The sequence below is a fragment of the Natrix helvetica genome (assembly GCF_964273705.1).
Source record: "Natrix helvetica genome assembly, chromosome: 1".
NCBI classification, from domain to species: Eukaryota; Metazoa; Chordata; class Lepidosauria; order Squamata; family Natricidae; genus Natrix; species Natrix helvetica.
In genome coordinates, this window is record NC_138548.1 from 61,454,563 (window position 1) to 61,481,380 (window position 26,818).

At 37.8% G+C, this 26,818-nt stretch overlaps 1 protein-coding gene across 5 annotated transcripts in view; it reads right to left on the bottom strand.

Moving 5' to 3' along the window:
- Positions 1-26,818, bottom strand: part of AKAP6 (A-kinase anchoring protein 6) — a 294,028-nt gene that overhangs the window by 170,666 nt on the left and 96,544 nt on the right. For all 5 annotated transcript variants that reach the window (XM_081971195.1, XM_081971196.1, XM_081971193.1 and 2 more), the window contains 2 exons: positions 19,023-19,119; positions 17,685-17,848 (listed from right to left, as the gene is read on the bottom strand). In XM_081971195.1, coding sequence (XP_081827321.1) covers positions 17,685-17,848; positions 19,023-19,119 — 261 coding nt within the window. The remainder of the gene's footprint in view (positions 1-17,684; positions 17,849-19,022; positions 19,120-26,818) is intronic.

A 26,818-nucleotide genomic window follows, 5' to 3' on the forward strand; every position in this document is an offset into this window, starting at 1 on the left:
GTGATTTAAACTTTTTTTTAATTAAGATTTGTCCTATGTTCCAAGGTCCTTATGTCAAAGGAAATCATGAAGAAACTTATGGAATGCATTAAATTATTCCATCCCAAAGACTTTGCAGTGAATTAAAAACTAACGGTTGAGTATATTACCTTTTAATAACTTAATATTTTTATATATTTTAATAGAGTTTAGTAATTTTAGTGCCCCTAAATTTGGGCACTAAAAATACAATCAGGACAGTTTTAAAAAAAACTTACAAAGGGGGGTGGGGAGGGAGTGCTGCATTTTAAAAAATACCTGCATTTTAATTTTTGAAGCATCACAAGAGCCCAAAAGAATTTTTGTAAAAATATTTTTTTAAAAAATCAATCATTAATATTGATTTAAAACAAATATATTTGTAATTCAAAAGCAGTTAACCTTATGTATTAAAAACAGAGTTTATGTAATGATAAAAAAACACCACCCATTCCATTTTCTGGTTATTTTGCTGCTCTCATGTTGTCTTCTTTTTCATGGTATTCTTAAGTTAGAAACAATAAAAACAAGAATTAGAATTCCCAGGTAGATGCTTTTTAGGCAGTCAAGATCTTTTGTTATCTTTTGGAACTATCATTCAGAAATACTGCTTGCTTTAATTTTATTCTTCCGGACTAACTACACTCAATTTATCTTTCTAGTATAACATAAATATTGTAGAATATTGTTGTCTCTCTGTCTCATAAGATAAAGTTTCACAGGGATTTCCAGTCTCTCACTATTTCTCCTTGGGATTACATGCGACAAGAGAGAGCACTTTAGTAGCTATGACACTCAATTATCCAACACCATTTTCCAAGAAGTGGGCTGGTGCCAACATTTGTTTCGTTTTGTTTCACTCAACATTTTAGCGTTCGCTAATAGTAGTTGTGAATGTTTCAACATTCGAACATACATATCAGAACATTTGTTTTTCTTTTTACATTGCTACATAATACAGACTGAAAATGTGGAAAGCTCAGAGTGTCTCAGGATGAACTGGGAAATGCATAGGTCAAAGGATCTCCACAGCTGTTTGGGAGAGAAGGCACAAAGTGGGCACTCTTCCTTACTTTCCTGATACTGAGAAAGGGTGGTTATTATAGAGCCTTGGAACGCACTGACTTTGGAATTAAACATTTTTCACACACAGAAAGTCAATTCTACCAAAGCATAAAGCATTTTGAAGTCAGCTGGATATAAAATTCACGATGTCTAAATAGATTTTTTTTCCCCTTCAAACACTGTTTTACCTGCTTTTCCCTTTGCGCCCACCTTGGTGCAGAATAGCTATGTTTTATGTATTCTGCTGGGAGTAGAGCTAAAAGATTTCATAGATAAAAAGGCTGTTATATTGTGGTAAAAAACAGAAAGAAAGAAACAGAAGGAAAGAAAGAAAGAAAGAAAGAAAGAAAGAAAGAAAGAAAGAAAGAAAGAAAGAAAGAAAGAAAGAAAGAAATCTAAGCAGATGGATTATGAAAGTAACTAAAATAATTTTAATGGCATCCAAACATGTAGAATCTAAGCGTTGTCTCTATTTAAGGATATTGTTGTTCACGTGAAATTTCTTTTCTAGCTTATTACATAATATTTCTTCAGCATAATGGTTACAGCAAAAATTGAAATACTGTTAATTAAAAAGAACAGTATACAGAAAGGTGCTAGTTTATTCTACAGACACAAAAATTAACACACAAATACCATAAAAGTGTGAGATGCTTTTGAAAAAAAAGTGTAGTGGTTTACTAGTCACCAATCATTGAAATAAATACTTTTCATCTCCAGAAGTACATATTATTCCAGAGATATATGATTGTGTGTATTTTTTGTGAGAAGACAAGTATTTAATAAAAAATATGTATGCACAGTAAAGGTATTTTCTATATATTTTTCCTTTAAAAATTATGCAGGGACGTGCAGTCAGGGGAGGCAGGGGAGGCAGAGCCTCACCGCTCTCATCATGAAAATAAAAAAAAAGGGAAAAGACGCTGAGGAGCCTTCTGCACACATGGTCCGGGAATGGGACCACGTGTGCAGGAGGCTCCTCTAGCCTCAGCCTGCCTCCTGCACACATGGTCCCATTCCCCGCCTTCCTGAGTCAACATGAAGGGGACCGCGGAAGCGCGAGCCGCGGGACCACAGAGCACGAGCCGCTGCTCGCGCTCCGAGGTCCCCTTCATGTTGACTCAGGAAGGCGGGGAATGGGACCATGTGTGCATGTTGACTCAGGAGTCAGGAAGGAGGGGAATGGGACCATGTGTGCAGGAGGCTGAAGCTGCCTCAGCCTCCTGTACACCTAGTCCCATTCCCCGCCTTCCTGAGTCAACATGAAGGGGACCGCGGCTTGCGCTGATGACGTCACCAGCCTCACCAGCCATAAACCTCACCGCACGTCACTGAAATTATGAATATATAATCTAGTGTGGTCTAGCACAAAATTGATTTAAACCAGTTTTTTCTGAACAAGTGAGAAGAAAAAATACACTGAATGCTAACTCATAGAAACTTTAGTCCTTATTATTCATCAAGCCATGAATAACTACAACAATCAATACTTTTTTTAAAAAATGGAATAACAATGCATTATTAAATATTTAGTTATTAGAATCAACCTAACTATTTAGAATGTGGACAATTCTAAATCAATGTTTAAAACAATAACTATCTAGAAGAGCTATTCTATATCGCATGTTGTAGAGATTGCTATGAACACGGATTTTTTAAAAAAGTATTCAGTAAATTCACAGATAATATTACTAAGCATAGCTACTTAGTCATGCAAACTATATATTAGTTCTTGTACGATAAGTAGTCAGCTAAGGGAAAACATAGGCAGAAGGTAAATACCGTGTCCTGTAATAACTATTATTATTGAATGTATAAGATGTACATATGATATATTATACAATTAATATAGCAGTACATGATCCATGAGCAGACACAAAGCTATGGATGAAAGTGGGACAGAAGCAATCAAAAGTAACTATGAGCAAACAATTAGGATCAAAAAGAAGATATTTGATCACTATGGATATTATTGAAATCTGCTCTAATTGCTGCCTTTCAATACTCAACTTCTTTTCTCTAGCATTCCCTCATGGCTGCTCATACAGTGACTCCTTGGGATGCAGCTAACCTCTGTTTGAGGGAACTGTATACATCCCTGGCAAAGAAACATTAAATATGTCATTTATGCCATTATAATGTGTAGTGCATGGAAAAAAATCAGACAACTAACATTGGCAATAACAGTCTGGGCTGCATCTTGATCTTTGTTCAATAGATCAGTATTTTAGCGATCTTTGTACAGGTGAGTATATGAAAACTGCATCATTAGCTGATCAATGTTGTTTGAGCCAGAAGTTAAGTAGCCCTGATTAGTACATGGAGGGAAGACTTTCAGGGAAAACCGGGGCTTTAATTTGGATTGGAAGAAGGCAATGGCAAACCATGCCTGTGATGCTGCCCAAAAACCTGCACAGACACATGAAAGTGAGTGAGAAAATCAGGCATGCAGCAGCAAAAGTAAGGAAGCAAGAGAAGGACAGTCTCAGTGGTGGGTTGCAGGTGGTATGCCCCGGTACAGGTGTACCGGAGCCTGCCTGGAGCACCGGGTACCGTTCCAGTACAGTGCTCCGGAGGTCCCACCTGCCCACCCATGCTCCTTACCTATCTTTAAAGTCTTTGGTGCTTCTGTGCATGCTCACGGCGTGTACAGCACCTGCGTGATGCTCCGCTGAGCAGCTGGAGCATCGCAGAAGCTCACGGAGGCATCGCTGGATGGTAAGATGCATGCGTGTGCTGCACATGTGTGCGCACACACTGCGTGCATCCATGTGGACGCTGCCAGTTGGAACGGGATCTGGAACCCACCACTGGACAGTGTCCTCATCTTTATTTCTATTGGAGCCTACTGGGCTCTATCTCTATATCTAACCTATGCAAGGTATTAATTGTCAGCAAGTGATCCAGGAATAGAGCACAGGCTCAAGTTAACACTGTCAGCATTAGCAGATGTTGCACCTCTTCCAACTCCAACAACAAATCTTCAGATCCATCAATTGCTAAGTATCATAGGAGGGTACTCAAAAGAGATTCTAGCTGGCTCTGTTCCTGGGGGCTAAGGACATCCTTTCAGCAATTCTTAAGAGCAATCAAAACAAACATTTTGATGAACACAATTAGGCTGTACATTTCTCAACCAGCAACCATTTTTCTCCTCCTTAACTTCCTTTTCCCCTTCCTTTTAAATTAACTTTCTTTTAACTTCCTTTTCTCCTTCCTGCCCCTTCCTGCATTGTTCTTCTATGTTCCCTATCCATTTAAAAGCAAGAGTAGAAGTTAAGTCAAACTTTTATGAATGAACATATGGGAAAATGGGGTGTTTTGCACCCTATGTTTTTGCCATGAATGTTTTAAATATCTGGCAATGTCTTTTTTTGCAAGGAATAGACAATATGATATCTTATCAAAGGCTGCATTGTTTTTTTCCCCTAAATTCAACTGTCCTCTAACATTTCATCCTAATGAATACTTGCCTACAATAAGCTGGGAAGAACCTTAAAAAGATTATCTACCATTCTATTTTGAAAAAACTACATGCAGCTCAATATGGAAGGAGCATAACAGCCTAGGGAATTTTTCAGTTTATTTTAAACCTTGAGTGATAACCTAACATCAGATAAAATAAGATCCTAAATTAAAATCTTAGGGCCCGTTTTTTTGTATTTTGGCCTCTCTTTAGAGTATAGTAATTGATTTTAAGCAAACACTTTTAATATGCAAACCATTATTATGAGAAATTACATGTCTGTTTTTACTTCCAGAATTTTCAATGCAATGCTAAATATATCTACTTCAAAATTAACCTCACAAGAGTTCAAAGGAACTTACTTCCAAGTAAATGAGCAAAGAATTATAGCTTACTTAGAAATCATTGCTGAAATTACAGTACGGCTGACCATAGTAGATTTATCATAATAGGAACCTTTGGAGATTAGAAGTCTAGAGTTGAAAAGCTTTTTAAATGAGAGAGAGAAAAGCAACTTATCTCCTTATGTGTGTGACATTTCTCTTTTATTGATCAAAAGACCCAAATAAATTCATCCATATTTTTTCAGTATCATAATGCTAAAGAATCCCAGAAAAAGCAGTGTAGCTTGAACCATCAACATACATTAGAATCCCAAACATAGTTTAGCATAGGTAACTACAATTCAACCTCTTTCCTTTCAATTTTCTTTGCCATTTCATCATTCTCTGCTGATATTTACCAAACAATTTTAGCTTTTGTGGGTTAGGCTCAATAGTTTGAACATATCTGTATTGTGCAGAAGATGAACTAAGAAAGTACCTTGGGTAGCTCCACCTCTGTACATGGCTCAAATTAAAAATTAGTGTGGCTGTATTTTGAGAAAAACAGTGAAAATGTCACTATTTTTCTTAAAATACAACCAAACGTATTGAGGAAGTTCCTCCATTGAAAATTTTAATATGCTACTTTATGGTATATAGAATATACTATTTGTATAATTTCTGCAGAATAGAATCCTACAATAATAAAACATGTTTCAGGATTCAATCAGGCAATAAATAGCCAAGGTGAAAAAAGGGGCAGTTGGTGTAATTTATTACTAAGAATGATGATTATAGAAAGTACCAGAAAATAAGTTACATAAATAAGACAGACCGACAGACAGGAAGTAAGTAAGTAAATAAGTAAATAAGGAAGGAAGGAAGGAAGGAAGGAAGGAAGGAAGGAAGGAAGGAAGGAAGGAAGGAAGGAAGGAGGGACAAAGGGAGGGAAAAAAGCAAGTATGCAAAACACATGTCATCCATCAAGCCTTTTTGATGTCACCAGGACTGTGTCCCACTTTGAGATTGCAATAGATTTAATTGTGGCTGTTTAGACAATTTAAGTTAAATTAGTGTTTAGTAATACTAAACCGTAAGATAAGAAGCCTAATCTACCTTACCTCCACTCTGCAACAGTTGAGAAGTGTTTGTTTGCCACCCTTTATCATTTGCCAGAAGATCTTGTGCACAGCCAAGTATGACACAACACGTCTGAATGTAAATGCTTTGCAATATTCACATTATGTTCTTTTTCTTAAAAAAAAATTCTTGCCAGTAAGTCTACCATTAGTTCTACTAAGAATAAATGACACTATAAATGATGAACAAAAGCTCAAACAAAACAAAACAAAAAACAAACTCCATTCAAATAAATATCTCTGTAAGAAATATAAAGTGTTCAAAAGAAGAAGAAAAAAGCTTGTGCTTATTAAATGATGTCCCTGATGTTTCTTCTGCTCAGAATGCTCTATATGGCTTGCAGGGGATTTCAAGGAGTTCGTTTTCCCTAGCAGTAAGGCCACCAATTGAACCTGGGACTTTTTCATACAAAGCTCACTGTAACCTTTACCACTGAGTTATTTCTTGAGTACCTTGGCCTTGGCAGAATTATTGAAAATCCAGGGTTCTCTTTCCAGGCAGATAAAAAAGAAGGAATAATAGGATAATGTGTATGTGGGCTGGGAGGCGGGGGGAGGGAAACAATGCTGAGGAGAAACTCATGGGGAGAATATTTGGCCTATCAATCCCCCCCTCACACACACAAAGACATCATCTTTCTCTACAAGAAAAATGCAACGTACTTAATAGGTTCAATGAAACAAGATTATTGTATATGATCTTTGTTCTTAAGTAATTTATAAAATTCATTTCTTCTATACTAAGATTCAATTTTTTAAAAAATAAAAATCATTTCCAAAGCATTGATACTGGTAATTTCTTTCAAAAATCATACTTTTGATATCAATTTTCTAAGTAAATAATCCCTTCCGCCCATTTCCTTTTTTCTTATTTGAAGGTCAAAGGATAGCTTATGCTATAATTGAAAGAGTTAACTCTAATTTGGCAAAAAAAACAACAACCCAAAAACCTTTTTCTGGAAAAAAAATGTAGCCCAAATTCTACATCCAGATGTCAAATAGAACAATACCTGCAACATAATAAAAGGCACAACAATATAGGTAAGCAAAATCTAAGTCCCTAAAAGTAAATGCTTATATTTCAATGAATGCCTCATATATATTTTTTGCCCTCCCTATAAACTTATAAAAAGGCCCTATGGTAAGATGGAAAACATTCCTTTAAAAACTCCTAAGGGAAAAGTTTTCTAGAGACTTTGAAATCCTTGCTATTTCTGGTTTCTTTAGAGATTTGTAACATCAGCTCTCCATGGCTGTCTCTGAGCAAGGTGAAAAAAGAAAACAAAACAAAAGAAAAATACCCTCTAGATGTATTTCTTAGATTTTCTATTATGCTTCACAGGCTTCTTATGGGCTCAATAGTATTGTGGAAATCAAGAGGGATTTTTCTTATTATCTTTCTTATTTTGATTTTTGTTTTCTCATTCCACCAAAACGCAGGGAAAGAAGACACTTTCAGGAGCTTGGGCGGCCATTAGCAATTTAAACTTATATAGTGCTGACAGGATGGAAAGAGAATTAATTAATATACATTAAAGTAATGGAATTACCTATGGAAATCCATTTCACTGCTTGGAGTTTTTCAGATAAACAGCATACTAGAATCTCACAGCCAAAGGACTGGCTGTTTAATAAAAATCAACACATATCGTGAATTCAGAAAATGTCTCCCGTGGAGAGAAGTGCTCTTTCTATCAGCAGGAGGCTTTTGATGCACAGGAGATTTTCCTCTAGCTGAAAGAGGGAGGTGATGATCTTTATCAATTCCTCCTTCCCCCGCAGTTCCCTATCTCCCACCCAAGATCTCTTCCAAAGGACCGGGGGAATCTTCTAGACTGAGCAACAGATGAATTGCAAAGCAAGGCAGAATCAGCAAAAATAGTGCCTTTTGTTTTCTCCCCATGTGCTGGTGCTGAACAGAACTTGGACATATGTTCAATGGCAGATTAAAACCATGGATTCAGACCATAACTTCCCTCCCTGTTAAATAACCAGTTGCAAAGGCTACAATGGCAGCAGAAGCCAGAACTGATACATATTGTCTCCTGACATGCTGACCTGCTCTCTCGTTTTAGCCATTCGGTCTTGGATTCATTCATAATTTCCTCTCTATCCTATTTAGTAGTGTCACCATGGAACTAAAATCTCTAAGCCAAATTTCAGGTGATGCCTAATAAGCTACTTTTCACTTTGTGTATGTGTATGTATATCTATATGTATATGTGGATGTGGATGTGGATGTGGATGGATGGATGGAGGGAGGGAGGGAGGGATAGATAGATGATAGATAGATAGATAGATAGATAGATAGATAGATAGATAGATAGATAGATAGATAGATAGATAGATAGATAGATGTAGATATAGATATAGATATAGATATAGATGATATAGATATAGGTGAATTAGGAAAGAAACAATCTTAAACACCTAAGTATTTATTGGCAATTTTGCAAAAAGAATGCATTTCTGTTGGTTCAGCTGTATCCTTCCCTAGTATTTTTATTTAATGATTTAAAATATTAAAAAGACTGTCCTCACAATCTGAGATACTGGTGGCAAGAAAGGAAGGATATAAAAACAATATAAACAATACAAAAACCAAATACTTAACAAAATAAAAAAATGTAATGAATGCTTAATAGAGGCAGGCAATAAAATCATACATATACTTAGAACAGAACACTGAACATTAGAGTTGGAAGGGACCTTGGAGGTTTTCTAGTCCAACCTCCTACTCAAACCAGAGGCCCTATATTGTTTCAGACAAATGGCTGTCCAGTTTCTTTTTAAAAGTTTTCTATGATGGAGCACTTGTAACTTCTGAAGGCAAGCTGTTCCACTGGATGATTGGTCTTATGATCAGGACATTTCTCCTTAGTTCTAGGTTACTTCTGTCCTTGTTTAGCTTCCATCCATTGTTTCTTGTCTTGCCTTCTGGTGCTTTGGAAAATAAGTTGACTGACTCTTCATTGTGGCAGCCCCTCAAATATTTGAGCATTGCTGTCATGTCACCCATAGTCTTTTTTACTAGACTATGCCCATGTGTAGCTAACTCTAATTCTCTAATTGTCCTTTTGATTTTTCATCAGTTAAGTTCTTCATAGCACTATCTTGCTTCTTTGAATAACACCTATAAGGCTTTTAAGAAAGGTCTTTCAGAGTTTGAGACTTGGATCAAATCAATATGTGAATAATACTCAGCTCTAAATTTCTCTTTCAACTGATGCTAGTTGAAAATTGCAGATCCTAAAGCCTTGTTAGGATGTAGTAAAAAACTAAGTATGAGTTATTATATTCGATGGGTGGAAATGACTGAGGTGAGGCAAGGCCCGACTAACACGGCTTTATTAAACAGCTAACACAACAGCAACTCAGAACCCAAGATAAAGAACAGTTCCTGCTTGACAGCAATTTATATGCAGGCAGTTCTGCGGTTAGCCAAACAGAGAACAGAGACTCTCCCGCTCTGGCACACACCCACGTCTCAACCAATGGCAAGCCTCGGAGATGAAGCCACGACTCCGAGGCTAGGACATAACACCCCTCTCCACCAGTCAGATACAAGTGTAATCTTGCAAATATGCAGGCCGCCTGAGCATATGGTCCGATCTTCTTGGCTCAGCTGGAACTGACGCCGTAGAAGGGGCAGGAGGAGGCTTCTCCAGGGGAACTGCCTGCGACTGTACTAACTCCCTGCCTGGTGACTCTGGATGCGACTCTGATGGCTCAGGTAAGTCTGGTGCCGGAACACCAGACTGCCGGGACGGGCAACGCTGAGTTTCTACGGAGATGTCCAAAGTAACTGGGGAATCTATAGACCCAACTGGGAAGAGATCAGCTGGCATCGGTGTCGAGGCCACCTGCGGTTGCAGCTGATCAATGTGGCGGCGCCAAATGCGCCCATCGCCTAGGCCAACCCTGTAAGAGCAGGGACCTGTTAATTGCAGAATGCACCCCGATAACCACCTCTGCTCACCCCCATAGTTCCATGCAAAAACCAGATCCCCCATTTCGAAACCCCTAGTGGGGTTATCATTGACAATTGGTTTGTCATTGCAGTAGCTGGGGTGAAGTCGATCTAGGTTAGTCTGGAGGCGGTGGCCCATTAACAGCTCTGCAGGGCTGTGGTTGGTTTGGGGACATGGGACTGTGTGCTGCAGTAACAGGTATTTGTCAATTCGGGCCTGCCAATCCCCTGGCCCTAGCCTAGCTAGGGACTCTTTAACAGATCGCACCATCCGCTCAGTCATGCCATTGCTGGAGGGATGGTAAGAGGCCACCAGAATGTGGCGGATACCGTGATCTGCTAGGAACATCTGGAAAGATGCAGATGTCAATTGGGCGCCATTATCTGACACCAGGACATCCAGACACCCATGAGTCGTGAACATCCTTCGCAACACCCTAATGAGAGCCTCGGTGGTGGTCGATGACATTAGGACGACTTCCACCCACTTTGAGTATGCATCGACCACTGCCAGGAATATCTGGCCATGGAACGGCCCTGCAAAATCCACATGAATCCTAGCCCAGGGAGTCTTGGGGTCCTCCCATTTCCTAGGTTTTGCCGCGGGGGGAGCTGGCCTGGACTGCTGACATTCCTGACACCTAGTCACCCACTGTGCAATATCCTGATCCAAACCAGGCCACCACACGTAGCTCCGGCTGAGGGCCTTCATCCTCACTATCCCAGGATGCCCCTCATGCAGACAGTGGAGGATAGGTTCCCGCAATTGAGGGGGAATGACCACCCTATGGCCCCACAGCTGGCACCCCCCTAGTACCGACAGTTCATGTTGCCTGTACTTGAATGGCAGGAACTGTGAGGGAACTGGCGTCTGCAGCCAACCCCTCCTTACCCAGTCTAAAATCTGAGCCAAAGTAGCGTCCCTAATCGAATGAGTGGCAACGTCCTCAATCAGTAAAACTAGGGGGTCAGGATCAAAGTCATCCCCAGATGCCAGCAGGGGGCAACGGCTTAGGGCATCAGCATGCCCCACCTGCTTCCAGGGCCGATAGACAAGTTTGTAATTGTAAGCAGCAAGGAAGATGGCCCAACGGGACATGTGAGGTGATAATATCACAGGAGTTTGTCCTGTTAGTAACCCCAATAAAGGCTTGGGGTCTGTCACTAGCTCAAAAAAACATCCGTACAGGTAGTTGTGGAATCGTTTAATTCCAGCTACTGCTGCTAATGCCTCCTTGTCCAATTGGCTATAGTTGCGTTCCGGAGGGGACAGGGTCCTGGAAAAGTATGCCAAGGGTGCCTCAGATCCATTAGGAAGCTTGTGGCTCAGGACAGCACCCACCCCAAAAGGAGATGCATCACAAGTCAGCGTCAGGGGAAGGTGGTCACAATACTGGACAAGGACAGTGTTGGAAGTTAACTGGTCCTTGATGGCCATAAAAGTGGCTGCTTCCCTCCGACCCCACCTCCACGTGGCCCCACTATTGAGAAGCCGATGCAGGGGTTCTGCAACATATGCTTTATGGGGCAAAAAGACAGAGTAAAAATTGAGGAGGCCAAGGAAAGCTTACAATTGGGCCTTATTGTTGGGTACAGAATCCTGTTTAATGGCTGCAATTTTAGAGGGGGTCGGATGGATGCCTGTGGCATCAATCAGATACCCTAAGAACTCTACTTCATGTACCCCTATATGACATTTTGAAGACTTAAGTTTCAACCCTACCTCCAGGAACTTTGATAAGACGGCACGCAGCCGCGCCAAGAGTTCAGTGCTGTTTCTAGCGGAAATAAGCACATCATCAAAGTACGGGATGAACCCCGGAATGCCATGGAGCAGTCGCTCCATGAGGCTCTGGAAAATGCCCGGGGCTACACTGACCCCAAACTGGAGCCTCTGGCATCTAAAAGCTCCCCTGTGGGTGACGATGGTCTGCGCTTCTGCAGCAGCAGCATCCACGGGGAGCTGCTGGTATGCTTGGGCAAGGTCCAGCTTGGCAAAAATGGAGCCCCGCCCCAATATATGAAGCAGTTCCTGTACTACAGGGACAGGGTAGGGGTTGGATTGGAGACCCCTATTTATGATACATTTAAAATCTCCACATAATCTAATGGAGCCATTGGATTTCAGGGGAATCACGATGTGGGTCTCCCATTTGGAGTAACCTATGGGCTCTAAGACCCCTTGGACAACCAATTTGTCTAGTTCAGCATCCACTTTTGGACGCAGGGCCAGGGGGATCCTTCTGGGCTTGAGATGGATGGGAGCGATCTGAGGGTCCAAATTAAAACTAATGGTGGTTCCCTTATAGTTACCTAACGACCCATCAAAAACTGCAGCAAACTCCTTCATCAGGCCTTCGAACTGATCATAGCCTGCCGTTGCATGCACGCCAGCGATGCTGAGGCTCAGGGCATCAAACCAGTCTAAGCCTAGTAGACTGGGAAGGTTGCCCTGGACGACGATGAGAGGAAGCCTTCCCTTAAAACTTGAAGTGACCACTTGGAACCGGCCACTGCCAACTACTGGGATATAGTTTCCCTGATAGTCCCGCAACTTCATAAAACAAGATGACAGGCGTTTCTTGGCTAAGGAAGGCATCAAATGCTTGATAGTGGACCAGGAGACAATAGACTTGGAGGAGCCGGTGTCCACCTCCATGCGGCAGAGCTTGCCCTTGAGCTGGACGCTGAGGTAAATTTTCTTTCCTGATGTTGCGTTGGTCTGGCTGGTCAGCGGAACGGCCTGCCACTGTTTGCGGAAAATTGCGAAACAGTCCTCCGATGTGTAATAAGAATGTGGCTTTGGCTTGCAGTTATATGATTGGTCAGCTGGTTGACCCTGAGGGGGAGAGGATGATGCGCGGCACACCTTAGCTAAATGTCCCTTCTTTCCACACTTGTCGCAAATAGCTGATTTGAAACGACACCAGGCACAGGCATGGTTCCCACCACAACCAGCACACTGGCTCTCAGGTAAATTTTTCCGTGATCGCCCCGCATCGCCACCTACTGTTTTGAGGCAGTCAACCTCAGCCTCATCGGCGTTGGATGAAGAATGTTCGTCCACCTCCCCGTGATGAATAATCACAGTCTTAGTAGATGATAACATGGGCCCCGCTGTGGCTTGACCCCTCTCAATCTCGGCGGAGGACTCGTTTGGCATCTCAGAGGCTTGAGCCTCATCCAACGCCACTTGCAGGTTGAGCTCAGAACGGGCCAGCAAACGGCGACGCAGCCTTGAATCAGTCACCCCACACACGAAGTGCTGAAGTAGAGAGTCGTCTAAATTAGCAAATTCACAGGGCAGTGCTGCAGCCCTGAGGGCAGCCACATACTGATTCACTGACTCCCCCTCCTTCTGAAACCTTTGCTGGAATGCCTAGCGCCTAGCTATGCGAGACGGAGCTGGGGCATAATGGTTCTGCAGTCTCATCAACAGGGTCTCCCATGAAAGAGACTGGACTGATTGTGGGGCAGCCAAAGCCCTGGCTGTTCCGAACATCTCACGTCCACAAGCGTTCAGGAACTGAGCCCTCTTTCCCTCACTGGGCAAATTAGTCAGATGGTTTGCTTCGAGGAAGCATTCAAAACGATCAATGTAAACCTCCCAGAACTCTAACGCTGGCTCAAACAGGGCGAAGTTGCTCAAAGTGGCCATTCTGAGGGACACACGATCTGAGGAGATTGCCTCAGCGATTAGCAGGGAGCCTTGTATAACAATGAAAGTCTGCCTTACGTGACTCTTCCTACGCCTCAGCAGGATCCCATCCTCGTCGCCAGTATTATATTCAATGGGTGGCAATGACTGAGGTGAGGCAAGGCCCGACTAACACATCTTAATTAAACAGCTAACACAACAGCAACTCAGAACCCAAGATAAAGAACAGTTCCTGCTTGACAGCAATTTATATGCAGGTGGTCCTGCGGTTAGCCAATCAGAGAACAGAGACTCTCCCACTCTGGCACACACACGGGTCTCAACCAATGGCAAGCCTCAGAGATGAAGCCACGACTCTGAGGCTAGGACATAACATGAGTGAATATCCTCAGTCTAGTCTTGTCAAGAAGAGGTACTATTGATAAGCAAACAATCTAATTCAGGAGTAGTTACATAATTACTATGGTTGAAGCAATAACTTCTCCGAATGATTAAGCAGAAAGCAGGGATGATACATTTTTGTAAATTGGGAAAAATTATCTTATTCTGAAATTGGACAGCTCTGAAGACAGAAGACTGAACATTCAGACTGGAAGCTACTGTAGTTGGGGAGGGGGGGAGGACCCAAAAATTATCCAGGAAATTATAGGCCAGTTGGCTTAATGTTTTCCAGGCAAATTGGAAGAAATGGGTAATTTTTAAAAAATGAAAGAGCTGTCTTTTTATGAGTTGCTAAAAATAAAATTAGTGCAAAATGATGCATGCTTGAGCATTAAAAAAAATCCTCTAATTCTATACACAGACTGACAAGACTTTGTCTCAAACTACTCAAGAAAAAAATCTTGTCTAATGGATAGTTCAATGAAAATGTCAAGTATATAATGCCCTTAAATTAATATATTGCGTATCTGCATCTAGAGCATACAGGTTTTGTTTCCCTATTCAAAAAAGGTATAAGACAGCTAGAAAAAGATATAGAGACACTTATTACAATAACCAAACTTCTTTGTCATGTGAAAAAAAATAGAAAGTTTGGGATTCTTTAGATTGGAAAAAAAGTAATAGAAGGAAAATATGATTGAGATACATAAAATTATGCAGGCATGGAAAAAATGAAAGGGAAAAGAATTCTTTTGTTGGGGGGTATCTCCGTCAAAACATTAAGACTAGGGATCATACAATTAACATAATTGGAAAATTTAAAACCGACAAAAGAAAATGCTTCTTCAACATTCCTTACCATATTATATAGCAGCAGTCACCATTTTGGATGGCTTTAAAATGAGTTGGATACATTCATGGAAGACAATCTACTAAGAGCTATTAGTCTTAGAGACTCAATCTTGCCCTAGTTTGGCAATAGTATGCTTCCAAAACGAGTTGTCTTATAATTGCTTATGAGCACTTGAGAGGCATCCATTTGAGCATTGTAAGACATAAAAATTAGACTATCACGGGTCTTACCAGCCTACCCATTCTTTTGTTGAAATCCTGATTCTATTTGCATTTATTGGATAATTTATCTTGCTGAATTTAGATAGATGTACTTCTGAATAAACATAGGGATGTATTATGACAATGCAGATGGAGTTCAATGGGCTTAACCCAGACCTAGCTTCATTTTATGGTTCTGGTGGGTGAGCTGAAATATTGTCACATTTCATTCATGTAATCATGTGACAAGTATGGTCCTAGATGGATCATACAACAGTAAATCATACCCATCTCGACTATGCAATGCACCTTCAAGGGGATGCCTGTAAAGTCCACCTGAAAATGGCAGTCAATATAAAATGCAGTGTCCCACATGTTAACTAGCTCTACGCTCCAAGAGCACATTTTACCTTTACTGGAAGCCCTGAATCAGGAATGGGACAACTTGCCACAGCCAACTTGCTGCGGCCAACTCACCATGGCTAACTCACTGCAAGACAACTCACCATGGGACAATTCACTGTGGGACAATTTAACAATTCTATTTAATTATTTAAAATAAATTAAAAAATATTTAAATTTTTGCTCTTCACATTTCACCCTCTCCCTCCTTTTGCATCCTTCCTTTAATGATTCTATTCCCCCATTTCTTTGGTATTAGTGTAACTCTTGTCCTGCAGAGAGTTGGCCATGGCAAGTTGGCCGTGGTGAGTTAGCCATGGTGAATTGCCCATGGCAAGTTGGCTGTGGTGAGTTGGTTGTGGTGAATTGTCATAGACCCCCCTGCATCAGCCACCAATAGAGACTCATCTCTTAAATTCCAAATGGTTTGGCACTGAAGTTTTTGCAGGCTCACCTACTCCAACTACAATCACCTTGTCCAATATGTGCATCCTAAGAGAAACTCTTTTGATTCCTTATCTCCATGAAATCAGGGTGGTCCCTCTATAATGGACTACCTTTCTCTTGGAAATTCAACTGGCTCTAACCTTGAAGCAGTTTAAGGCAGAACAATTATGCAGGGATTTTTTTAAAAAGGTCATTAAATGCCCCCATCTTAGGAATTTGCTTTGGGTGTTAGTTCCTTTTTAGATAAATTGTTGCTTTTGATTATTATTCTTACTGTATCATGAAGGTTTTATAAATTCCCTATAAAGCTTTTATACTTCTTTTCTTGTGTACCTATTTATGACTTCAGCATCACAGACAATTCAGTAATTAAATACTTAAATAAATATGAAAAACAGCTTCAAAGTAATTTTCCATATTTTTCATTTTTCCTCTGGTCTTATCCATTAGGGAAGTAGCGTGTCCCAGCTCTGTTTATTTTTTAAGTTTTCACCTTAACATGCCATTCAAAGACCAAAATATACTCTCAACAGGGAAAGATATATCTACTTTAAGCTCCTTAGAAGCAGGATCCTGCCCCCAAAAGGATACACAGAAATCAGAATCTAAGGGTGAAATCCATTGATATTTGTCTGTCTGACAAAATTACACTGTTGGAAGAATGGACTTCTACTCTCGTCTCCTGTGTGTAATCAAATCTAACATTTGGAGGAATCATTGAACTGTTAAACAGACATGATGTTGGTTTATATGACGTTAACTATCAATGCAACCCAATCTTGATAGCATTATTTAATTATAAAACTCATCAACTGATATGTAGCATAATATACTAGCCCTTAGCGCTTTCTGCACCCAACATTTTCTTGCTGTATTTAGCTATTGGGTAGTGCCTGTGACATTATAGTGATGTATGGTATAAATTACATCACAGCATTGTAAAAGAAAATAAAAATAGTCCTAGGCTAACAATTGTTGCATCAACACTTTCAACATTTTAATGTTTTAAGAATGTGTGCTTCCCTAGAATTATATCACTTTTCCTTTCTTTTGGGGGGTGGGGGGAAGAGGAATAAAATGTTATTTTGCCATAGCAATATAATTCATCTTGCAGCAGGTTTTCTGTTTCCTCCATCAACATATTCCTAGCATAGGAGTAAGGGGGAGGTGGCTTTCATTGTCCCCAAAGAAGTCCTCAAAAATAGATTTAGATATCAATATATTATTGATATGTATTCAACACATGCACCATTGTGGAAGGCTTAAATTCCAAGCAAAAAAGATTTGTGGCAAAGCATATGACCTTCTCCCCACTGCAATGGCCATCCCCTAATTAGGCAATGCATCTGATAGTCATTAACAGGAATGAGATAATGAATCACTTTCTCTCTTCTTTGTTAATTTGCTGTAACCAAGCGGCTAATGGATGTCAGAGCTGAGTGATCGCACTGATTATGGTGATTTATAGTTGCAACAAAACAATTTAAAACCATTCTGATTATTCATGTTAAAGATACTGTATGTTTTGTTTACTAAATATTTTACATCTCTTTCCCTGCCCCTGGAGAAGTTTGTCTAAAAGATGTAAAAAGTTTCTGCCTTTTAGAATGGATATTGTTTCAGAAAGACACATTTTATTTTGTTTGTAAATTTTTTACCCAGTAGAAATGAAAAGCCTTAGGGTGGAAAGAAAACTTCAGTGATGCCTAGTTCAAAAGGAGGCTGGAATAAGAGGAAATAAGACAAACCTCAAGCCACTTACCTTGGGGCTCTCAGTCCCTTCCTCATCCGTTGCAGACACATCAGTAGCCAGTATCTCTGCTTTGATGATACGCAGAGCCCTAAGAATCCAGCTGTGTTGTCGTTTGATTTGTTTCTGTAGTTCCTTCCACTGACTCGCAATCATCTGCAGCATGTCCTTCAGTCCTTCTCCCCCCCAAAAATAGAGAGAAAAAAATTAAGACATACGTTCAACGTTATCATTTGAAGAACCTCATTTGTTAAAGGCAAGGATTCTTGGGGGAAATAAAAAAAATCCTTTCGCCTTAAATATTCTTTCATTGTCTACAGAGACATCACCAGATCAGGAATTCTAACAAACTGGCACTGCAAACAATGAGGTAAGATCAAAACATGACATATAGACAGCAGTGACTGAAGTCAACAAAGGAAAATAATATTTAATCTCAGATTCATATATAACAGTAAAAAAAAAAACCATCCTATTGTCTGCTCTTTACGGATATCAAACAGCAGACATTTGTTGTTGCTCATCTTTAAGGACAAATAATTACTTATATGGTCAGTTTATGAGACCGTGGTATGGTTTTACAAGCTCCAGAAACCTGTGCAGGTCAACTGGACATGAAGGGTGGTGCTATTTTAGGTTCTAGACAGCCAAGTTAATAAATTATAAAATATAAATGAAACACAGAAAAATCTGTGAAACACAGAAAAATCAGATCCTTCATTTTATTGAGGAAAAAAACAAAAGAAAAAATTAGCCAAAACAATGCTAGCAATTTTTAGCAATAGAAAGTGTTTTGATTAAATCCAGACCGTGAAAAACTATGTCAAAAAAAATTCCTGACTTATCCATGCTTATATTGAAAATTGCATGCACAACTGTCCAAAATCATCACTCCTAATATTTCTTAATACATAACTTTAAAATTGCATTAGGAATTAGTTTAAACAGCAAAGGAGCTTCATCAGTGCAATTATTCATGCTAGCTATGTAAAAATATACGTATGTATAGATATCAAATCCTAATTTATCATCTTAATGACATTTCTGTAGCACTTACATCAAAGAACATGTCAACGTGAAGTTTTCAGTGATGTAATTTCAATTGAAAGTCAGCTCAACAGCAAGACCAAAATAAAATGAACAGACTATTTGCTAGCAGTATTTCATTTTATAAGTATCACAGCACTGTATGCAGCATATGAAACATTTATAAATCTTGAAGGTCAAAGTGATAATGTAAATATTAATAATACATAAGGAAGTGAATATATGCGGTAATTTACAGCAATGCTTCTTTATTCTTTAATAGTCTGGAGACATAAAGACTTGCAATATTTCAGAAGAATCTACCTGATTTGTGAGATACTATAAGATCGAGAAGTTGATATCCTTCTTCTGTAACAGCTTCCTTTAATGCACAGTGGCTGTCTACATTCAGTTTAAAACTCTGCAAAAAGAAAGGGAAATGTTTTTATATTTAAGTATCAAATAGTATAGATACATTTTTAATATAAACCAGGTGTGCTAAAATGTTTACTACTGCTATCAAGAACCACCATGCTATATATCCAATAACCAAATTAATTTTCAATACTAAAAACTATTGATATTTTGGAATGGAATTGAAAATGTTTCCATTAAATTACTGAAGTGCATCTGGTTGAAACAGCTGACAAATCTAGAAATTCATTAGTTTTTATGAAAAACCAGAGCCCTAGGCTACCTCTGGAATAATAGTGTCCTATAAAATATACTGTTGCAGCTATCTTTTTCAGATGTATTTCAAATACTGGTGAAAGAACAATTTAAATAAGTGCATGCAGTACAATATATATTAAAATGTATTTAAACAAATCAATGTAATTAATCTGCTAAACTATTGTTGGTTTGTGTAAGATGTCCACTGTGTTTACTTAGAAAGTAACTAAGGTTGCTCTTTTGCAAAAGCAGTCTGCAACTATTGTATTTATTCTGGGAAATACTAAATTACATTTTTATAATCATCCATAGCAACAGAATGAACTGCAAAAATTATGTGCAAATGTCTACTTACAAAGTCTAAATTTAATCTCTTCAAGTAAGACCTTCTACTTTTATTTGATTTTGCGGTGTTTTATATTCAAACAGAATACAATTTACTTATTTTTATAAATTTACAGTACTCAATCATGAGAGAATGTAGACCCCTATTCTTTCATCTACTTAGCTTTCTTCACAATCTATTAAAATGTTAGGCCTAACAAAGCCGCTTTCTGAAGCCCCTTCTGATTACAACTGTACTTCAAGCAATTTCATTTTTTTCCTAATTACTCTGTCCATGTCTTCAGGAACACCCTTTTTCTTATGATATAAATTGAGAAGGCTAAAATGTTCAGGATTCTTTTCTTGATTTTAAGGAGCAAACCATGAATATGTTATTAAAAATAGGACAGAGAAAGAGCAGAAGTCGGCCTAGATCTCTGATTTCAATTGCCACCAATCAATAATTAACTGCATCTTTAAAATGTCTATGGTATCATTCTGTATTCTTGGCAAGAAACCTTTCCAAAAGATTATTTCCAATTTGTAACCAATATGCTGTAATTAATGTGTATAGTAATGAATTTTGTGAGTAGTCAAATAAGTTGCAAAGAAAAATATACATATAAGAGCCATATGTCAGCAGCTGCAAATTTGCTGGGAAATTAGACAGAACAGAATGGTACATGACTATATTTGTCAGTTACAAATGGTTCCATTGAATCTCACCTTCTGAATTCATCCATGACATTTGAGATAGTAAAGTATACCTTATATATATATATATATATATATATATATATATATATATATATATATATATATATATATATATATATATATATATATATATATATATATATATATATATATATATATATATATATATATATATATATATATATATATATATATATATATATATAATATATAATGTAGGAAAAGGTCCTGGAGTTGTACCTTTATAATGTACCATTATAAAATGTATAATTTTAACTGTAACTTACAGTCTCTTTAGCCTGAATTGCCCTATAATTGCCCTTTATCACAGCTCTTTATATTCCATAGTTTAGTTCTTTATATCCCAGATCAGTTATTGTGTTGTTTCTCCCCCTCCCTCCTGTTTGTAAACGAGGAAGCCAAAACTAATGGTTTAATGCTTGGTACTGGTAAATCAGACAATTAAGGATATTTCCTATGAAGGTCTACTACTTCCTGTCAAACCTATTTTTTGCACATTTCCAATAGTGTCTAGTTGCTTTTCATTATTATTCATTTATCAATTTGTGCCACCCAATTACTCTGGACAACTCACAATATAAAAGCATAGTAAAATAAAATAATAAAACAACATTAAAGTAAGTAACAAACAGGTATTAAGAAAATAGTAGCTTGGACAACTCACATCCAAACATATATAACACATGTCAAAACTCTTGAGCAAGAGAATTCCATATACCCTACAACAAAGCCTTGGGGAACCCACTGTCCTTAAGGCCCTCAATAATGCCATTAAGATGGGAGCTATCCAGATCTCAGGGAGGGCCTGATTCCAGAGGACAAGCAGTATGATAGAGAAGGTTCACTTAATCAGGTCCAAAAGATGACATAGTTAATCTGGGAGACCCAGAGTGTGCAGACTCTGTCCATCAGGCAGAAACCACAAGAGGTAAGTGATTCCTCAGATAACTAGGCTTCATGCCATAGATACTTTATAGGTGATAATTAGCAAATAAAAAGGAACTCACCCACTTTACCTGGTTATAATTTGACTTAAAGTAGGTCCTATATCCAAACTGTTAAGAAAACAGATACTTCAACAAATACTGCAGTTGCACTTCACTTAGTGCTCAATGGGATTTTGACAGAGGTAGGCATCACTTAATGTAACAACCAGTTCACCCAGAACTGAAAATGTGAGAGTGCACTCCTTCCTTTCGGCGATTATATAGGATGGGGTAGCACCAGGTGGGGGGGTGGGCCCAGCCGCTGCTCAAACCAGTCTGAACCAGCAGCATCCCACTTCTGGATTTTGAGGAACCCACTCATTATTATGAAGTGACATCAATCTTCCTCCACAAAGGAAGTTAGGATTTAACTTAGAACTATGATTACACTCATAGTTGTTACAATGAACTAAAAATAATCATAATATATTTTTTAAATATTTTTTTTTATTTTTAATTTTCAAAACAAACACAATACATCTTTCTTTACATACTGCAGAAAGTGTATCAGTTGGTTACAAAAAGGCTTTCGTGCATCTCTTCCACAGTCAACAAACATAATTAATATTAACTCAAGTATTTTAACTCAGATATTTATACATGTTACCATCATCATACCTCCATTTTCATTTGACTATAATTGTTTAAACATCCTTCATCATAAAATATACCAAGATTTAATATATAACCACATACTGGCATTTCATTTACTATTTCTAAAATCCTCCAATAACACTGCATCCTTATGTCCTATTCTAGCTAAACATCCATAATATTTAATAACAAAATTTTCTAATCCTTTCCAAATTACTGTTTACAATTTACATCCAGTTTCCTTATGTTGTACCCATACCTATATATGCGTTGTTATCATTATCCCTCCTTTATTTAACTATATCCTGTATCATAACATTTTCCCCCTAATAATCAAGACTTAACTGTGTCTAACAGTTCTTTTTTTAATTAACCTTTATATAAAATCCAAAAGGATTTCTAATCTTCCTGTCATGGGTACCATTCAATATTCATATCCAATTATTACTTATCATAACACTATATACTGTATACATTATTATCATTATCAATTATTCATTTAACTATATCTATTGTCACTAAATTTCACTAAGTTTAACTAGTTTTAAATTATACTCTTCCATCTATCAACCTGTATCTTTCCAGTAGCAAAACAGTATCATATCTTCTGCCATTTGTGGTGTCAGTCCTCTAATCATCTCCTTAATCAAATTTGTATGGACTCCTCTTAGCAACTCCTTGCTTATAAAATCTCTCATGTAATTTCGATGCCCTTCTTCTGTTTCCTTAATCAGCTTATCTTTGATTGTCGGTAGTGTTATCAATGATACTGCTAATAAAATTTCTGTCTTTAAATCCATAAATTCTTTTGTTTTTTCATCTTCTGTATCTTGCCATCTGGGGTAGATTTCCCCTCCATTTAATTCCTCTTTCAGTATTCCACTCTTTCCATTTTCAGAGACAAACCAATCACCATAAATATCAGCAAATTTAATTTCTTTACATTCATTTTCCTCTTCGATTTTCAGGATTTTAACCATGACTTTTCCACTTGATAAACATCTCCAACTTCTTCATCATATTTTACTGTTAGATCTTCTAAGTCTTCCAACTTCTTCTCTATCCTCTCATATGTGTTTTATAATTTCTGTATTTCTGAGAATATCTTTTGCAGACTTAAAGTTTCTTTCTGCTGTTGAAATTGTGCCATTATCTCCAGCTAACAAACACTGCTGCTCTATCTTGGAAGGTTTTAACATGATTAAGCATAGATTCACAATAACGTTTTATTTTCACTTTTCTCTGGTTAAAGATATACTTAAAGGGACATCTGTATGCTTTTCTTCTTATCACTCTCTATAAACAGCAGTGAGACCTTAGAGTGCCAAGCCAGTGTTATTGTTGCAATTTTTTTGTTTCTTTTTGTATCTTTTTTGTATTTCAAGTTTTTAAAAAAGTCTGATTCTTGAATGAGTTAGAAGAACACCCAAAGTAATGAAAGAGGAGAATTTTAGTCCATAGGTTACAAAGAATAATAAAAGAAAAAATAGAAGAAGAAAACTTAATCCATTTATTTTAAAAGACTTGCATAAATTCCATCCATTAAGAGAGCATTTAAAAAGTAAGATAACCCACTGTCCAAAACCATTCCAAACTTAATTCCGCCACTTATTTCTTCTGTTCTCCAATTTAAATTAATTTTTTTTATAGGCAGTCTCTTTTAAAATGGTAAAAATTCCTCACCAGCTGGAAACACTTCCTCTTTTCTGTATCCTTCCATTTTGGAGCCACTCCGACTTCATTAGCCTAATGCCTGAGTTTTTTGTTGCCAGCTTAAAGAACTTCTCTTGGATCGATCAGAGACTTTGCGATGTCCCTGAGATCAGCAAGATGTATTCTTCCTGTTCATCATCTCTGCGGAACAGTTTAGGTCCGATTGGACCACCCAGCGGCAAAAGTATCAGCTGCGGTCTCAGAGCATCGAGACCGCACGTCCGTATTGTCGCGATGTTGGCTCCTCCTCCAATCATAACATATTTGAATTAACTATTGACCATAGCATAAAGAAGGAACTATAAGCTTAAACGTGGATATGATAAATGTAAGACAAAATCAAGTTGGAAAATGTTACATTTAGACCGTGAACCAGTTTGGTTAAAACTCTTGGCTAGAACATATGGACTATAAATTCTAATCCAACCCTTGAGAATGAAGCCAACTGTATGATTTGAGGCAAATCACCATCTTTCAGCCTTAGAAAGAAAGCAATAGCAATCAATTTCTGAAAATCTTGCCAAGAAAAGTATAAGTCCATGTATTCACCAGGACACCAGTTATAAATTGCAAATATTACCAATACTGGTGGTTTGCTCACATTGATTCTTCATTAAGTAAACTATGCAGTATGAAACTGTTACCATAGTTGATGTGTCATGAGCTTCACATTTAGATATGACTTAGTGAATAGTTAAAATAGTTCTGTGATAGAAAATGACCACAATGGTGGCACTTCATGAGAATTTCATTACAGGTAATTTGTGTTTTGTAGAAACTACATTATGATTTAATTTAGATCATCATAACATGAATGCTTGCATGCATAAATACATCATATTTGTATCCCAGTTCTCTTTTGTAATGGTTTAAGGCATAGCCATTAAAATGCTTCCATATAAAATGACATGAACGTACAAGAGAGAAACTTCATTCAGAAATGTCATCTTCACATAGCTTAATCAAAAAAAGATGACTTGATGTATTATAGACATTGCCACTGAATCAACTACCCAATAATTCTTAAGTTAACAGCATTGCTCAGTTAAATGAAATATTAGATGATATCTATCTCTGCTCAACATAGGTCTACAATGCTGGAGGAGGACGACAACTTTCTTTGCACAGCTTCATGAACAGGTAAGATTTTATGGAAGACTATTAGTAAATATTTTATGTATTCTTACATATGCCATATATTTTCCCTTACTCAACAGAAGAAAGTAATAGATGAGAAGAAACATATAAGAAGAAATTAGCTTTTCTACTGTTTGATGCATAAGAATAAAAAAAAGAGCTGTACTATATATTCTACTTTTAATAGTTATTAGGAGTTAAATAAATAGAGATTTTCTTTAAAAATATATATCCAAAAGATAATCCTTAAATTTGTGGAATACTATGTAGTACTGAACTTCTCACACAGAATGAAATAATGATTTTCTCTATTTTAGGAATTTAAGCTTTTTGCTTTTATAAATCAAATTATGTAATATATTTAAATAACTTAATACTATTAAGCAAATCAAGCTGAAATCTGGATGAAAATTATCCCAAGCCAAAAATATAAACTAGATCAAGCATTCCCAAATAAGGGAAAAGCCTGGAGTCTTAGTGCAACCACTTTTCTTAAAGCGTTACTTTCCATGAAATCTTTTTTTTTAGACTTCCTTTCATAGATGCAAGCTTGAGCAAGCTCTGACAATATTTAATTTACTGTTTACTTAAAACAGGCTTGTGTTGAATAGTTTGTAATCATGCACTTCACAAGAGATGTACATGAAGGCGCCTCATATAGCAAAGAAAACCTAAAGGACCCCAGAGGAGTTTGGGTAATTTCATATAATTGGAGCAGAGTATTGATGCAGCTGGATGTGATGCTGCCTTAAGATGATGTAGATGTGTTTGATAGGAAAATTGGAAAAGATGAGATATTCTTCTTCATTAGAAAAAATAGACTTGCTGCCCTAGAAAAGATTCACTTAACATAACATATCAAGTACACAATGCAGCTTGATTTACAGGTGCACCTATTAACCAGTAATAATGTTGACTGAAGAAGTAAAATATGATGAATAAAGATGGCCCAAAACTCTGGGGCTTGATTTGCAATTTTACAGTTGCACAAAATTCAGTCTAATTTGCTGCAAAGCACATATAGCAAAATCTAGCAATAGATTAACCAATAACACATCGGTCTTAAGGGGGAAACTATTTTCACAACCTGCAAGTGTCACAGCAAACAAGAGCAAAATAGATAGTAGCTGTTTGCTATATTCTTTTCAGTCAGGTATGTGTCTTTTTCTTCTTTAGTCATCAAAGCGGAGTTTATCACTTTGCAGAGAAAACTATCCAGACTGAGCAGCGCTAGTGTTTAGGGAACATCAGCTGAATAGCTAATGTATAGCAGTTCTCCTTCGGGCCTTACTTTACACAACTGGTTCACCACTCTGAAACAAAATAAGGGACTAATTAAATCATTTGCCTGCCACAGCATAGTCCTTCTTACATCCTTATTATAGTTGGTCCAAAGATAACAATCATCTTTCATAAGGACTAAACTATTACTTCATTTGAAACTGCTGTTGTAAATTTTCTATTGCCATTGTAGCAATAGCAATAGCACTTAGACTTATATACCGCTTCACAGTGCTTTACAGCCCTCTCTAAGTGGTTTTACAGAGTCAGCATATTGCCCCCAACAATCTGAGTCCTCATTTTACCCACCTCAGAAGGATGGAAGGCTGAGTCAACCTTGTAACTTATTTCAGTATTACAAAACGAGGCCAAGTCACCAGGTGGACATTAAGGATGAGGTTCTGCAGAGGATAGGTGAATTATCAGCTTTTAAAAGATGGTCCAAATGTCCAGTAAATTAGATGTGTATCCAGCCTCAGCAATTGAATAGAAAACATTGCTAAGGATAGAGGTGACTTCCTTTGTTGTACATCTTCAACAAGTCATCCATGTAGCAATTTTAAGATGATTGTCTCCTATGCTGAACTAGCTGAGAATGAAGCTGGTAAAGATATTCCTGTTTAGTTTTGATCCATTTCATAGTTTTGGTAATGATGCTGGTCAAATAGTGTTACC